The sequence below is a fragment of the Labeo rohita genome, chromosome 8 (genome assembly GCF_022985175.1).
Source record: "Labeo rohita strain BAU-BD-2019 chromosome 8, IGBB_LRoh.1.0, whole genome shotgun sequence".
NCBI lineage: Eukaryota > Metazoa > Chordata > Actinopteri > Cypriniformes > Cyprinidae > Labeo > Labeo rohita.
This window is the reverse complement of record NC_066876.1, coordinates 16,304,814-16,321,556: the sequence shown is the minus strand read 5'-3', so window position 1 is coordinate 16,321,556 and position 16,743 is coordinate 16,304,814. Positions and strand designations below refer to the sequence as shown.

The following is a 16,743-nucleotide window of genomic DNA, read 5'->3' as shown; positions in this document are numbered from 1 at the left end:
TGAGAGTTGTTCCTTTGTGGCAAGGTGAGGTTGAGTTTTAATAAAGTCACCTCAGCTTTGTTTACCCAAAACTCGTAATTTTTCACCCCTGTGTTGTTCTAAAATCATACGATTTCATTCTGTGGACCTCAAAATGTAGTGATATTTTGAATAATCTTAATGCAGGGGCTGTCAAGCTCTGACACTGATAAATAGAAACCAAAAACAATCAAAAAAAAAAAGTTGTTCATATGACTTCATATCATGTGATAGATTTGTGTGAGGATTAGACTGAGATTTACTGTAAATCATTATTCACTGTTGGAAATCTTTCCCCCAAAAAGCTGTTAATTCAAGTCAACGAGTTTGAACTGGTCGAAACTAATGATTCAGTGATAGAAAGAAAAAAAAATATGATCCAATGATCTAATCACAATGATTCATGCATGAACAGCTCACTGGAGGGAAAGATTTTCATTAAGGTTAGATTTTCTGTTACACTACCAGTCACAAGGTTTTGGACAGTAAGATTTTTCATGTTTTTGTTTTTTTTGTTTTATTTTTTTAAAGACGGCTCTTCTGCTCACCAAGATGCATTTATTTGATCCAAATACAGCAAAAGCAGTAGTACTGTGAAATATTTCAGTTTGAAAAAAATATAAAATGTAATTTATTCCTGTGGTCAAAGCTAAATTTTCAGCATCATTACTCCAGTCTTCAGTGTCACATGATCCTTTAGAAATCATTCTGATATGCTAATTTCTAATTTTATGATTATCAATATTCAAAACAGTTGAGTACTTTTTTTCAGGATTCTTTGAATAGAAAGATACAAAGATCAGCAGTTATATTAAATGAAAAGCTTTTGTAATATTATACACTATACCATTCAAAAGCTTGGAGTCAGTATCATTTTTATTCCCTGGGAAGGAAATGATAGAAATGAATACTTTTATTTAGCAAGGATGCTTTAAATTGATCGAATGTGATGGTGAAGACATTTATAATATAACAAAGGTAAACAAAAGGTGTTTCAGATAAAAGCTGTTCTTCTGAACTTTCTATTCATCAAAGAAACCTTAAATTCTACTCAGCTGTTTTCAATAATAATAATAATAATAATAATAATAATAAAATAATAATTAAATATTAGAATGATTTCTGAAGGGTCATGTGACTGGAGTAATGATGCTAAAAATTCAGCTTTAAAATCAAAGAAATAAATTACATTTTAAAATATATTCAAATAGAAATCCGTTATTTTAAATAGTAAAAATATTTCAAAATTGTAATGTTTTTGCTGTGCTTTGGATCAAATAAATGCAGACTTCTTTAAAAAAACTTCAGAAAAAAGAGACTTCTTTAAAACATTAAAAAAAATTACTGTCCACTGACTTTGGACTAGTAGTGTATGAAAGGGAAAAATAGCGCTTTGGTTTTCAATTTTGTCTCTCTTGAATATAATTTTTCTAAATGCTTTAATTACAACTTTTTATTTAATAATTTTCATTTTTTTGTAAATGTAATGTTTTGTTTTGACTTTTTGTACTATAATTATAACTCATAATTGACCTCATAATTTCATAATGTCATTATTATTAATTAATTATTAATTATCATTATGATTTACTAAAGACTGATATATTTTTCTTATGTGGCAAAAAATTGGTTTTCATAAAATTTTCTGTCTTACATTTTTTTTCCACCTAGTGTATGTTTAAAGTGATATTTCCCGAAAAAATTAAGATTGTGTAATTAAATACTCACCCTCATATCTTTCCAAACCGAAGACCTTCATTCATCTTTGGAACATAAATTAAAATATTTTAGATGAGTTTTCCGACCCTGCATAGACAGCAACACAACTGTCAGTGGTTCAATCGTAATGTTATGAACCTATGAGAATACTTTTTGGTTTAAGAATACTTCTCATAAAATTAAGGTTGAATCACTGATGTCACATGGACTATTTTAACAGCGTCCTTTGGGCCTTTCTGGGCCATAAAACATTTCAGTTGCGTTGCTGTCTGTGCAGGGTCAGAAAGCTCTTGGATTTCATCAAAAATATCTTATTTGTGTTGAAGATGAAGAAAGGTCTTACGGGTTTGGAACAACATGAGGATGACTAATTAATGACAGAATTTTCATATTTCATAGTGACCACAAGCTGTTGGTTAATATACATTTCATAGGCTCATCTCAATAACTTCAGTGGTCCAGTGGAAATTGTGAGGGCTAGTTACCAAAATGTGTGTGTTTTGTGATGCTGGCAGGTGCTGACCGAGGCCGATGTGAAGCGCAGGGCACCGTGGAGCCTCGCCTCAATACGCTGCAGACTAAACAGTGGCGCTACGCGGGATGACAAAGTTCATTCCAGGCTGAGGACTCTTCAGGACACCCTCCTCCAAACCTGAGAGTCTCACATAAAAAGTCCTAGCTTCGGGCGCTCGCCGAAACTATTTATTAGGACAAGGAATCCTGGCGTGGCTCAGTTACGCACTGAAAAGCTGGGTGGGACGATATGGCATTTATAGAAGAGAAGCCCAGCTGCCGTTTTTAACTTGAAAAGCAGTGGGTGTTCTCCCCTCTAAACCCAAGAGGGGCCTCCGCACTTGATGTATTGAGCCAAATAAAAGCAGCACATGTATTTCTATCTGTGTGTTTGGATGACATCAAACGCGAATCGGAGAAAGTAAATTTCCAAGGATGTGACTGCTGTCAGATCTGCGGTTGTATTTCCTGAGTGTTTGGACTTGGAAGTCGTTTGTTGTTTGACTGTGGAGCTCCGTCTCGCTAACACGCCGTTTGTCTTCGCTCACTGTCCTCCCACTCATTCTTTTGACAGGAGAGCATGCCGGAGTCCTTCTCACCACATGAACGCTCACATCTGTGTGTGTGTGTGTGTAATGGTGTGTACTCCCAGCGCAGGGCCTCTTGAATAGTTTAGTCTCTGTGTACTGTACTTTGTAGACTCCATCATCGCTAGTGCTTCTCCATGGGTCTCCGTCTCCCTGTAGGGCCATTTCCTCTGAGCGTTTTCCCTATTCAGACTGCTCAAGCATGTGTTTATCACTCAAAACTAGGTCATACTGCATTTACAGCCTCGATAACCTATGAGAATATCACAATTGTCTTTTGAAAAGCAGTTCAATTAGAGTGAAAGGAATGGTTCGCTCAAAAATGAAAATTTGTTGAATTTATTTAACTAAAGGGTTTCCAAGATTTTGTTTCATTGGAACAGATTTGAAGAAATTTAGCTTTACATCACTTGCTCACCAATGGATTCACAGCAGTGAATGGGTGCTGTCAGAATGAGAGTTCAAAAAGCTGATAGAAGCATCACAATAATCAAGTAATTGACATGACTCCAGTCCACCGTTTAATGTCTTATAAGGCAAAAAGCTGCATGTTTGTAAGACACAAATCCATCTTTAAGACATTTTAACTTTAAATGGTTATTTCCAGCCAAAATATGGCCAGAATTTTTCATAAAACTTCTTTGAATGGAAAAAGTCCATTCCCAATTGTAGCCAGAAGCATCAGCTTTAAGTTAAAAATTTCTCCAAATCTGAATCTTCTGAAGAAAAAAACAGAGCATCTTGGATTGCATTTTTGGGTAATTTTTTTTTTTTTTTTTGGGTGAACTATTTCTTTAATACTAGTATAATTGCAACTAATTCTATCCCTAGTTACTTAATATTGAATATTTGTAGCAATAGCCAAAAATACATTGTATGGGTCAAAACTGATTTTTCTTTTATGCCAAAAATCATTAGGATATTGAGTAAAGATCATGTTTCATGAAGATATTTTATAAATTTCGTACCGTAAATATATCAAAACTTAATTTTTGATTAGTAAAATGCATTGCTCAGAACTTCATTTGGACAACTTTAAAGGCGATTTTCTCAATATCGGTAAATATCGTCCTATTCTAGCAAACCTTACAATCAATGAAAAGCTTATTTATTCAGCTTTCAGATGAATAAAAAAATGGACCCTTAAGACGGACCCCTTGGTTTTGTGGTCTGAGGTCACAAATAGCTGTTATAGGGGACCATATTTCTAACAAAGCAATGTCCCTGAAAGTGTTGAAAAAACACTAACAGTGAGGATAAAGTGACATGTTTAACGTACAAACATGCATCATCAGCACATATTTCTACCACAAACATTTTCTTCCTATCTGATTGGCACTCTAAAACTTGACATGGTGTGAACGGGTTCAGAAACTGCTGACGTCGACTTCAACGTGCACGAAAACAAGATGTACCTTGGTGTGGAAGTTCAGGTAGTCCAGCCCTTCAAGACTTCAGAATGACACATACATTTGTGTACAGTAGTTTTTATTTTGACAATAAAAAGTATTACATTTTAGTCTTTATTTTGTCTTCTTGCTTAAATGTGCAATGATTTGTATTTTATTTTTTTGTATAGTCCATTCATTGTCCTCATTGAGCATCAGTGAGCAGTAGACAGTCAGATCCTGCTTGAGTTCCCTGAGTTGAACATGTGACTGAAGAGCAGACAGATCTGAAACCTGCAAAAGAGAAGAGCCACACAGTCAGTACAGCAGGAAACCTTATGATTCATGGTCATGACATCAGAGTTAATGTATCAAGGCAGGTTTATATAACACACTTCATACACAACAGAAATTCAGTGCTTTATATAAAAAGGATTTGAAAAAGTAATCATAACTGGTGCAAAAAGAAATAAAAATGTATTAAAAATAACTAAAAATAAAAAGAAATATAGCTGCAAGCAGCGATTACTGGAGTTCAAACACTTTAGGTATTTAAGCACAAAGACATTAAATATTTAACACACCTGTAACCACCTAAATCAATTATTAAAAAAAACATTTTTATCAAATCCAGGTGATTTACCATATAAATATGTTTTTATAACATTTTTGACTTATAGAGCCAACTGTGGTCTGCTATCCCTGAAACTTTGCATGCTTGTTTAGAAGCACCTGTCGCATGTACTCAGTGGGTTTCGTGAAGTTTTGAGTTTCCGTTTAGGCTTTATAGGCTTTTGGGTATATTTGGACAGGCCCTTTTTCTAAAGGACCCTGTTATAGCTTCCTAAAGGGTAAAATTCAACATGTTTTTGATAATTACTGACCTAGAGAGTCCAGAGAATTGCACTGCTGTGTTTTTTCCAAACTGAGCTCAATCAATTAAAATAACAGTTTGAGTGACAGCAGTGGTTCGAGAGGCAAATTTGTTCAGAATGAGAAGTTCTATCATACGATATAAATAATGTGCGTATGTGCGGAAAACCGCGCAATGTACAATAATTTATGCCCTCAAAAAATGTGATACCACCCCCCAGTGGCCAATTTCTTTAAAATTTCTCACAGACCTTTGAGGCTGTGAGTCAAACAGAACCACCAAGTTTTGTTCTGATCGGCCTCCGTTAACCTTGTCTAGTAGGTCCTCAAACTTCATCAGCCAATGGTAGACATTTTTTTTTTTGACATACGCAAACGTCCTCTTAGACACTTGTGGACACTTTGGACCAAGACCGTGCACAGCAATTTTCATGTTGATAGGACAAATGGTTGCCTAGTTATAGTCATTTTTATGTTTTTTCCCCTCTTATAGCGCCACCAATTGGCCAATCTGCGTTTTTTCTTTTTCTCCCCTGTGACCTCACCTTGAGCGCTTACATAAGTGTGCTGAGTTTGTCCTGTCCCCTTCAAACGTTTCGGTGTCCCTTTGTCAAGGTGAGTTGAAAGTTCAACTTTTTTTTTTTTTTTTTTTTTTTTTTTTTTTGTGATAATTATTGATATTCACTGTCCAGAGAATCTTTCTCCACTGGTTTGGTTCCGATTTGGTGAAAAACTTAGGACCTTTTAAAGTATAGTATATACATTTTTTTTTTATTTATTTAATTTTTTTTAAGAAAATGGCTGATCGTTTCGCTAGACAAGACACTTATTTCTCAGCTGGGATCATGTAGAGTCCTTTGAAGCTGCACTGAAACTGCACTTTGGACCTTCAACTCATTGGCATCCATTGACGTCCACTATATGGAGAAAAATCCTGGAATGTTTTCCTCAAAAACCTTATTTTCTTTGCAACTGAAGAAAGAAAGACGTGAACATCTTGGATGACATAGGGCTGAGTAATATTATCAGGAAATTTTTATTTTGGAAGTGAGCTAAAAGTTGCATTTAACAATAACAACACTGATGTATGCTTTTCACAAGTTGTCTCCAAGCTAGGCACACTTAAAATGCCTGAGGTGCATGTGTGTGTGGGTGAGCCTGAAGAAGCGGAGATGAGTTGGGGGGTTTGTGGACCAGACTCCTGTTCCTGCTGAACTGAGCCAGTGTTTCTACAGTACTGTAATCAGCTCAGTAGGCACGGGAGGCCAGGTCCATCTATCTCTCACATGCTCACATATGACTCACGTTCAGCATGGGCCGCTTGATGGAAGGATCAGATATGGAATAATACGCTTCAGCTGAAGGTGCTTAGCACTTCATTTCCCACAAAATATCTCCTAATGACGTTTTAAATACAGCCCGTGCAACTAATTCCATTTTTACTAGCCATGAATGGTAATGCATCTTTAAACAGCTTCTAAATATAGGCATTTATGGCCAGCTTCTCCTCAGCTTCATATTTAACTCCTACATCTGTCATGACTTAGAAGACGACGTGCTGGCCGCTGGCCGTCCGCTAACTCGATCTGCAGAAGTCCTTTTAAGCGCAACTTCCTGTCTCAATTGCTGTCTTTCATATTTCACCCATCAAAGCTAAAAGTGGAGCTGTTTTTACAGTCCAGAGATGCAGATGTTTTGGTCTGTGTGGCCACGTCTCGCTCCGTTCCTCCTTCTGTCCACGTTTCTCAGACTTCCTCTGGATTTCATGTGGATTTTGTGGCCCAGCAGTAGGAGAGAGTGAGAGTGTTTTTCGCACACGGTGATGCTATAAGACTTGAGCATAAGGAGACGAAAGAAGAGGAGGAGGAGAAGACGATAACTCCTGGGCTCCTCATCTCACTGTGGGCTCCATTAGCTCAGTCTGTTTCTCTTCAGTCCTCATTACAGCCATCTCCACCATCTCAGACTCGCTCTTCATCTGTCATGCCAACCCGAGTGCTCTCGGCAAGAGTTTGTTATGCTCGTCGTGAAAGGGATCTCACAATCAGCTCATTACGAAGGCAACCGCGTCGTATTGCGCTGCTGCGATCAAGTTTCATTTCACTCCAGAAACCCTCAAAGAATGTTTGCTCAGTAATATATGAATTCTCAGTATGATGTGAAAGCACCATATGCTGGAAAAGGTTTTGATGAAGCAATTGGGAAACGAGCCAGTGGGGCGGAAAAATAAGGTATGCCAAACAGAGTTCAAAGCACTTTGGTAACAAATTCATTACTCTTAACAATACATGTAAAGAAATGTAGAGTAAAAGTTATTCAAAATTAGCCTGCTCATTTATACTACTTTTCAAAAGACTGGTATGATTTTTATAAGTGTTTGCTTGTGCTCAGAAAGGGTGCATTTAAAACAGCAATATTGTGAAATGTTATTCTAATGTAAAATAACTTATATTTTAATGGATTCAAAATTTTATTTATTCCTCAGTCTTTAGTGTCACATGATTAGAAATCATTCTAATACGCTGATTTTGTTCAAGAAACATTTCTTATGATCAGCGTTAAAAAAACTGTTGTGCAGCTTAATATTTTTAAGAAAACATTTCATTCAGGATTCTTTGATAAATACAACACGCCACACCAGCTTGAGGCTGTCTACATTGGATGCCACAAAGTGACCTTTGCAAATCATTTGTACTTTGGCTACGTTTACACTGTCAGTTTTTGGAATTGACAACCACATTTACTTACAGGTGTGAGTCTCGAAATGTCCCGTTCACACAGCAGCTTACAGAAGTGTCCCAAATACTGTCTGTATGAACGTGCAACGATAGTCCAGCCTGCATTCCTTACCAGTAACCTTAGCAACAGTGAAATAATATCAAAAATGGTGACGTCCATAAAACTGGAAGTTTTATCACTTTCTGCAGAGTGGCTCTCTCGTACTGTATGACGTGACGGACAACTCGTCCAGTCTGAGGATGCGGTTTTGAGTCCTGAAAATTTACGGTTGTGAGCTCAGTTATAGAATAAGATCGTCACAGTTGTAAATAACCGTACTGTGTGTGAACGTAACCGTATTTAGGACTCAAATACAGGTCTGACAACCGTATTCTGCTGCTTTGTGAACGTGGCCTTTGGGTCAGTACATCATAAATAGAACAACGCATCAGTTTACTGTCGGGGATTTGTTGTCTTGTCGCGTCCAATGTAGACACGATGTTATGTCTTGTCCACACTAATACGTTTTTGTTTGAAAGTTTATCTTTTTCTCTCCGTTTTGGCCTCCACACTGAGACGGTGTTTTTGTCAAGTAAACTGAGCTTTTTGAAAACACTCTCCACAGTGGATATATTTGAAAACGCTGTTTTGGCCTTGTAGTGTGGACTGTAAAACGGAGACTTTTGAATATAATGACGCATGTTTAGTCGCATATTGTAACAACAGAAATCTATGCATACATCAGTATTGTGCCTGTTATGTGCTATTCACTTTCACACTGTTGCTACAGATGTTACTTTGTACACTTTTCAGATTACAGCCCTGCAAAGATGACAGAAAATTTACTCACAATTGCTCTCCTGAGGCGAAACATGAAGGCAGCTGCGTTTTAGATCAAACATATAATGGTGAGTGAGTGCGACCTGGACGCGTCAGTGGATGATGAGATATTTTTGTAAATAAAATGATCCTGCCAAAAGAACTGCATGTAAACTTACTGTGTCTGTATCATCTCAGAGAACTTTTATGATGTTTTACACATGCAGTAAGGCGAATTTATCGTTTTCCGAAGTTTCTGTGTCGTTGAGAAACATTTGGAAACACTAATGTGGACAGAGCGTTTTAAGAGGCGTTTTACCTATTATGCTAAATCAACTTTTACATGTTTTTGACATAAATGTGTGTGGCAGTGTATGAACACAAGTGCCCTAAAAAGATAAAAAAAATAAAAATAAAAAACAACCCTCTTCTTATTTTTGAATCCCCATTAAACCAAACCAGTCAATGTGATGTCACATTGTTTAGGCCCCGCCCACAGCTGCTGACTGACAGTCCTACATTGCCATAGTTTCCACCCTCAGCGATTTGTGTTTGGTTCAGTGTTGCCAACTTAGTAACTTTTAAGCCCCCCTTAGCGCCTTGCAACTAATCTAGTGACTTCTTGGACAAACCTTTTAGTTTCTGAGACTTGTCGGTACTGCCGCATGAGCGCGAGGTCTTGCTTTCCTGGCACACACACACCTCACTCTCTGCATCTGCTCTGTTTAGCAAGCAGTGGAGACGAGTTAAAATAGATATTATATGCAAATATAGCCAAAATCACAGCACAGCCATTGTCTTTGCGTATTTGCGTATTTGCGTATTTGATTTGTCAGACGACGGCTCCATTATAAATCAGGATTTTAGTGCAGATTAACATCTTGGAAGGGAGATCTAGTTATGCAGTCTTAATAGGCCATATTTCACTCACTATTTCTCATTCATCCTCTTGTCTGACAACAGAAACAGTAAAATAAATCAATGAAAACAGTTTTATTGAGAATTTGGCTGCATTAAAATACAGTATGTGTGCACAGAGCCAAGGCAATATGACTTTTCAAGCAGCCTTAGCTACTTTTCACTGAAAAAAGTAGGCAACACTGGTTTGGTTGTTTCTCCATGCTCAAGCTGTTGTAACGTCAACAATGCCTCGTAAGCAATCCTAAGAAGACTAAGCATCTTCATTTTCTCTCAACATCTGAGCCACTGAGGCTGCAGTGGATTACTTTTAGTTTTGAAGGTAATGCGCCTCAAAATCTACGTAAATACGTTTATGTCTGCGCAAATAATTTCACTCGACTTGTGAATGTCATGTCGTTATAGTGCTTAGCTAACGTTTTCGTCCTATTTGTGCCCATACGTTATCAAAGTATTTTAACTGATCAGCACTGTGCTGTCCGTTTGGTGACGCTAGAAAACGTTTCCTCCCTGCGCCGTCAAGTCGGTCGTGGGGCTCGGTCCATTGTGCTGTTTCATCCCACTTTCAGTGTGTTTGGTATGAACAGCGGTTCTCTCGCTCTCAGTTATGTTGCTTCTACCAACTGTTTATTGATGTGGGTACTAGGGTTGTGCCAATAGACGATAGTATCTTGTAGATATCATCTGTTGCATTTGATGATAGCAAGACGATTGTTATTATTATCCGTCAAAAATAGACTAAGCACCTAACTTTAGCCATGCATTGCAGAGAGGCGCTTCTGGAGCGCTTCAGAAACCTGCCACGAGATGGCTGGTATAAATACAAGTATTGACTAGAGTGGCTGTGTCACAGAGCAAGCACCAGGGCACCTTCCTCAGGGGGCATTTAAATTTCTAGGGGGGCAATAATCTCGTTGAGCGGGAGGGGGTGTTTCGGGTAGGAGGCGTGCAATCTGTGATTGCGTGCAGTCTCTTTCTTTGTGCGCTGTTTTCTCCGTTTTACTTTCACTTTCGAAATCGATCACGTTCAGGAGGGGAGAGGATGGAAAAGGGGGGCACAGTAACTCGTTTTGGGGGGCACGACTTTCCAGGTCCAATAGCCTCAAATTCAAGGAATTAATGTGGGGACACATTTCAAGTGAGAGCAAGGTTTTCAAACGGTGTGAAGGTGGTGTCAAAAAGGTGTGACAAACACAACTATGCAAAAATACTTTTTTTTCCCCATACCTAAAATGTATATTTTACAGTCACTCTTGTGCAGATTGATCATAAACACAGCTAAAAGGCTTCCTACCAGTGGCCATCACAACATTTAACGTTAACCTATTTTATCACAGGTAGAATGCAAAATGTTTCAGTATAATCATTTCAGTCGAGTGTAATTTATGCAATATTTCAAACATTTAACCCACTGGAGAAAATCAACCCCTCGCAGCCCAATTCCGTGAAAAAACAATGTGTATTTGGCAACCCTGCATCCAACAAAAGCTGCAGGAATCAGATTTAACTGATGAGAGATGACTGACAAATCATGCTGAAGGTTTTGTTGCTCAGCAGATAATGTCATATCTGATCTTGTAAGATGTGCTCCCTTTATACAGAGTGCGTGATCGCGAAATTGAAAGTGAAAGTGAATAGCTGCTCATTCAAAAGAGATTTAAATATTCTGCGTACTATAGCGGTTTCCTGATGCATGAAAATTATATTCAGTATTACAATGACTGCGTGAGCAGGCGGTAATGGCCCAAAATTCAGCGGGAGCGGGATCAAGAAAACAGTCCCGCGTAGGGCTTTAATACAGAAACGCACACAATAAATAGCGACCATAGACAGCAAAAGCCAAATTTTTTAGAAATCCCGGCCGGACGCATTTTTTAGGTCCAAAAATGGGACATGTCCGGGGGAAAGAGGAAATATGGTCACCCTAACTAATGTAAATTAAGCAAGCCAGTATGTATAGGCCACAAAGTGTTGGCGAAATAACACATTAGCGAACCAGAAGGAATAATATGGAATTTTTTCCAGAAAACTTCTTGCACAAAATAAATGCAAGCACTTTCAAGGACCTTTATCTATGTATGTTTATTTTCAAAAACTTTTCAGGGCCTTGAAACTTTTTTTCAGATTCACAAACTTTCAAGGAGCCATGGGAACCCTGTAAGTACATAATTAAATAAGTTAGCACGATAAGATCGTGTATCCGTGAGCTCACAGGCTGACGTTAGGATGATATGAAAATTGAGCATACTGCCCAACACTAGTAGGTACGTAAAGCAGAGATGTATACGCTATGTCCTCTTCTGAAGACGGGGTGGAAATATGCAGCTCATTCACATTTAAACACACCAAAACAGCGCTTTTTTAAGACACGCTACAAAAATGACATTTTCACATGTTATAATAAATTATCTATGGGGTATTTTGAGCTGAAACTTCACAGACACATTCTGGGTACACCCAAGACCAATATTACATCTTGTAGGTGTCCTTTAAAATAAAAACACTTTTATCTGGATTAATGTAGACGTACCCTGATCAATTTAACTGGTTACTCCACCCAAAATGAAAGTTTTATCATTTATCACTTACCCCCATGTCATTCCAAACCTGTAAAAGCTCCATTCGTCTTCGGAACACAAATTAAGATATTTTTGATGCATTCTGACAGCTCTCTGGCCCTTCCATAGACATAATTGTTGTTGATCATGTTAATTACATAGACATGTAATTAACATGATCAACATCCAGAAACGTAACAAGGAGATCGGTAAAATAATCCATGTGACATCAGGGGTTCAACCATAATTTTATGAAGCTACGAGAATACTTTTTGTACGTAAAGAAAACAAAATGACTTTATTCAACAATTCGTCTTCTCCGCATCACCATAGCGTCATTTTCAACGTATGCTGTTCTGTGTCAACTGCACCACACGGAGGAGACGAATTGCTGAATAAAGTCATTATTTTTGTTTTCTTAAGTGATTAATGACCAAATTTTCATTTTGGGGTGGAGTAACCCTTTAATGCATCCTGACTAAACTCAAGAATCAAGAAGCTTTTTCTCGTTACTACAGACCTAACTGATGAAGACGTGCGAGAAGGAAGTCTTAGATTCATGCTTAACCTACAAACTCAAATACAGGCACTTTCTCTCTTTCAAGCCGTCTTCCATTTCCATTTCTTCTTTGACATGAATGTACAATCATTAGACTTTTAACACTTCACATCTGTAACGACATGAAGAAAAGTGGGAAAAAGCTTTTCCCAGAGGTCTCTCTCCGTCTGTCATCCCCTCATCAGGTGCAGAACTTAGCCACTGTGAACAAAGAGTTCAATCACTGTTCACCAATCAGCTAAGCTCTGCACCTGCTCTGAGAGTCTCTCGTCGACACTCGTGCGTACGCGCTCGTTCACCCACGCCGCTCGTCGGGAGGGAAGCGTTCCTCCTCTGCATTTTCTTGTCATCCTGTCGGAGGCCCGCAGAGAAAAGCCATGTCTTCTTTTATTTTTATTTTCTGGAGCTGCGTTAAGACGGTGCCTCTGGTTGCCATAGCAGCCGTCCGAGCGGCGGTTGTGTGGTAATCCCTGGCAATGTGATTTTTATCTTAAGTCACAAATCAGCACGCCAGGAACCCACACAGCCAGCAACATGAAAGGCGAAACCTGCAGATCCTCTTGCTCTCCTGCGATGGAGCACGCTTGGCTGGGCCGCGGATATGTCCCTCATTATCCCCATCAAGACGCATTTCACAGGCCCCCAAACTCCACCGACTCCAGCTCTCTCTTATGAGGAGACGTTCAGATTTCAACCCTGACACATTTCTCAGGAGTTCTCTTACACTTGTGGGATATTTTTACTGTTTCTGAAGTACACCAATTGTAATCGGCAGACTGAGGATTTCTGAAACGCATGAACTATGGCTGCTTTTAACATCTGGGAATAAAGCGAATTTTGAATGTTTTTATTTTGAAAACAATCTGACTGGATTGTTTTTTTTCTTTCAACAGCTTTCAAACTCCACTAAAGAAAAAAAAGACCAATGATATGTAACAGTGTCTCTGATAAAGAGAATGGAAAATCTAGGAAAATCCTGTTTAAAGGATGTACCAAGGTCTTAGAAATATGCTTTTTGTATTCATGTTGGTTGCACAACGGTGTTTTGAAAAACTTTTATACGATTTTCAAGAAGTTTCAAAGAAATGAAAAGTAAAAGCAACATTTTCCTTACATAAGTAAATACATCTTATTATACATCCATCTTCAAAAGGTTTTTGGAAGATTTTAATTTTTTTTTTTTTTTTTTTTTTTTTTCAGTTTACATTTTAAGTTAAGTTATATATACACACACACAAGTCAAAAGTTTTTGCACAGTAAGATTTTTTTAATGGGTTTTTCTGCTCACCAATCTGCATTTATTTGATCCAAGGTACAGCAAAAACAGTCAAATTTGGAAATATTTTTAGTATTTAAAATAACTGTTTTCTATTTGAATATATTTTAAAATGTACTTTATTTGTGTGATTTCAAAGCTGAAATTTTAGTATCATTACTCCAGTCACATGACCCTTCAGAAATTATTCTAATATTCTGATTTGCTGCTAACACAACATTTATTATTTTAAAAACAGCTGAGTAGTATTTTTCAGGTTTCTTTGATGAATAGAAAGTTCAGAAGAACAGCATTTATCTGAAATAGAAATCTTTTGTAACATTATAAATGTCTTTATCATCACTACTGATCAATTTAAAGCATCCTTGCTAAATAAAAGTATTAATTTCTATAATTTCTTTCAATAAAAAAAAAAAAAAAAATTATATTAACTCCAAGCTTTTGAATGGTATAGTGTATAATGTTACAAATGCTGATCTTTGGATCTTTCTGTTTAAAATATTGATAATGATAATAAAAATGTTTCTCGAACAGAAAATCACCATATTAGAATGATTTCTGAAGGATCACATGACTGAAATAATGATGCTGAAAATTTAGATTTGATCACAGGAAAAAATTACATTTTTAAAATATATTCAAATAGAAAACAGTTATTTTAAATAGTAAAAATATTTCAAAATTTTACAGCTTTTTCTGTACTTTGGATCAAATAAATGCAGGCTTGGTGAGTAGAAGAGACTAAAAAATTACTGTTCAAAAACTTTTGACTGATAGTGTATATTTAAATAATAACATTTGTGAAAGTCATTTTTAAATAATAAGACAAAAAACTCACATCGTTGACCCCAAACGTAAAAAACCTGAAAAGCACAACGTCCATTACTCTGGCCTAACAGCTTTTCCTGACACACTTCAAAACAACAGGTGTAATCTGCTATCAGAATTTACCGCATTTCAGGGCACGTCTGAGTGAGGCGGACGCCCAATGTGTGCTGAAGAATTATTGACACCGGCTAGACGCTGACCTCTGAAGACAAACAGGCTCTTTGAGAACAAAAATGCAGCATTAGCGCAGCACAAATTGCAGGATGATCGTTTTGACCGGCGTGATTCATCTAAGTCAAATGACATAAACCACAATGCCTTGGAAAAGCCACCCGTCTCCACAGAGTCCCCAAACAAATAAAACTGTCTTGGCGGCAGATTAAAAGCACCAAAAACGCTGGAGCGGGACGACTAATGGATTTATCTCGGGGCCCATAAGTCGTTTCTTTCCCATAGGCTGACGAGCGGCCCGTGCTGCTCGGTTAAACAGAATAATATCTTGGCGTGATGGTGAGATAGGTGGCTTCAAAACCAGACAATTGTCCTTTCTTCCGCTCACAGTTTCTACCATATATCAGTCTGCCGCAGTTTTTAAGGAAGCAACAAATTAGGAGTTGTTATGTGGACCCAGGGAATCCCTCCCTTGTGAAGGAAGGAATTTGATGCAGTAGGAGCCCACAGACCCACCTCTCCCAAAGCCCCGTCTGAAAAAAAGGTGCTGACCCGTTTCTTTTCTGGTGCTTGGGAATTGTTTGAGGAGCACATTCCAAATTCATCGTAATACAAACAGATCTCGACAGGCTTCCTGGAAAAGTGCAGAAGAGGCAGGCGGGAGCTTCTGGAAGAATGTGAATGTGGTGGTGGCCAGGACACTGGGAGTGGATCTTTAATAATGTGGGGAGTAAAAACAAAAGGGCTTTTTATGACTTCTGCATCTTTGTTTTTCAAAGCAGCTCTTACATAATATGAGCTTTTTTATGTCAAAGGTGTCCAAAAATAACCAAATAATGGGTCCCGGCTTTACTCGGAACTTAAAATCTGTTGACGGTGCAGGTTGAGACAGCATGAGCTGACTGTGGAACGTCTCTTGATTTTTCCCGAAAACCTTTTGTAGCCTTTTTTTTTTGAGAATGAGCTGATTTAAATTGTAAATCATTTTGAGTTCAGACTGTATATAAAGGTCAGAAGGGACGTGACACTCTTACCTGATTTGACTGAGTTCAGAGGATCATTTCCTCCACTACGCTGCGCGCTGATTGGTCCATGTCATCTTTGATGATGGATAGGCAATGACGTGCTAATGCTTGCTGCCGGGCATCTTCCTGGACCATCAACTCACCGTACAAATACACACCCATGGCCTGCCACACACACAGACACACTAGAATCAAGAAGTATTCTTTATGAAATAGAGAGAGAGATCTAAGCTGTGTTCTTAAACCTAGTGAGTATCATCACTGCCTACTATCTAGGGAGCTCCCTTCCAAAGCAGCAACCTGACTGAAATGTAACCTTATAAATGACTGAAAAATAAATAAATGAATGTATATAACACTTTATTGGAAGGTGAAAATTATTATTATTATTATTATTAAAATGTAATACATATTTATTGATAATAACCTAAACTAAATTAAAATTAAATAAATTAAATAAAAAAAATATAATTAAAAATATAAACTGCCATCAAAAAGTGACTTTTAAAAAAGTCTTATACGCTCAGCTACATTTATTTGATAAAATGCACCCTTCATAATCATAAAAAAAGATCAAAAACAGTAATATTATGAAATAATATTACAATTTTGATTGATAAATGAATAAATTAATATATATAACAAACTCTTTATTGGAGAATGAAAATCATTATTATTTATTATTTAAGTATAATTTATTAAATATAAATTAAGTATTTACTGATAATAAGCTAAACTAAAATAAAACTAAATAAAAATATAAATAAATTAAT

The 16,743-nt window shown here is 37.3% G+C and overlaps 2 protein-coding genes across 4 annotated transcripts in view; one reads left to right on the top strand and one right to left on the bottom strand.

Moving 5' to 3' along the window:
- fancc (FA complementation group C) overlaps nt 1-3,405 on the top strand; it is a 38,243-nt gene extending 34,838 nt beyond the window's left edge. Inside the window, exon 15 of the mRNA XM_051117188.1 lies at nt 2,253-3,405. Coding sequence (XP_050973145.1) covers nt 2,253-2,393 — 141 coding nt within the window. The 3' untranslated portion in view covers nt 2,394-3,405. The remainder of the gene's footprint in view (nt 1-2,252) is intronic.
- Nucleotides 3,406-3,719: 314 nt separating this feature from the next.
- Nucleotides 3,720-16,743, bottom strand: part of aopep (aminopeptidase O (putative)) — a 105,996-nt gene continuing 92,972 nt past the window's right edge. For all 3 annotated transcript variants that reach the window (XM_051117185.1, XM_051117187.1, XM_051117186.1), the window contains exons 16-17: nt 15,980-16,135; nt 3,720-4,519 (exon numbers count right to left, since the gene is read on the bottom strand). In XM_051117185.1, coding sequence (XP_050973142.1) covers nt 15,995-16,135 — 141 coding nt within the window. In that variant the 3' untranslated portion in view covers nt 3,720-4,519; nt 15,980-15,994. The remainder of the gene's footprint in view (nt 4,520-15,979; nt 16,136-16,743) is intronic.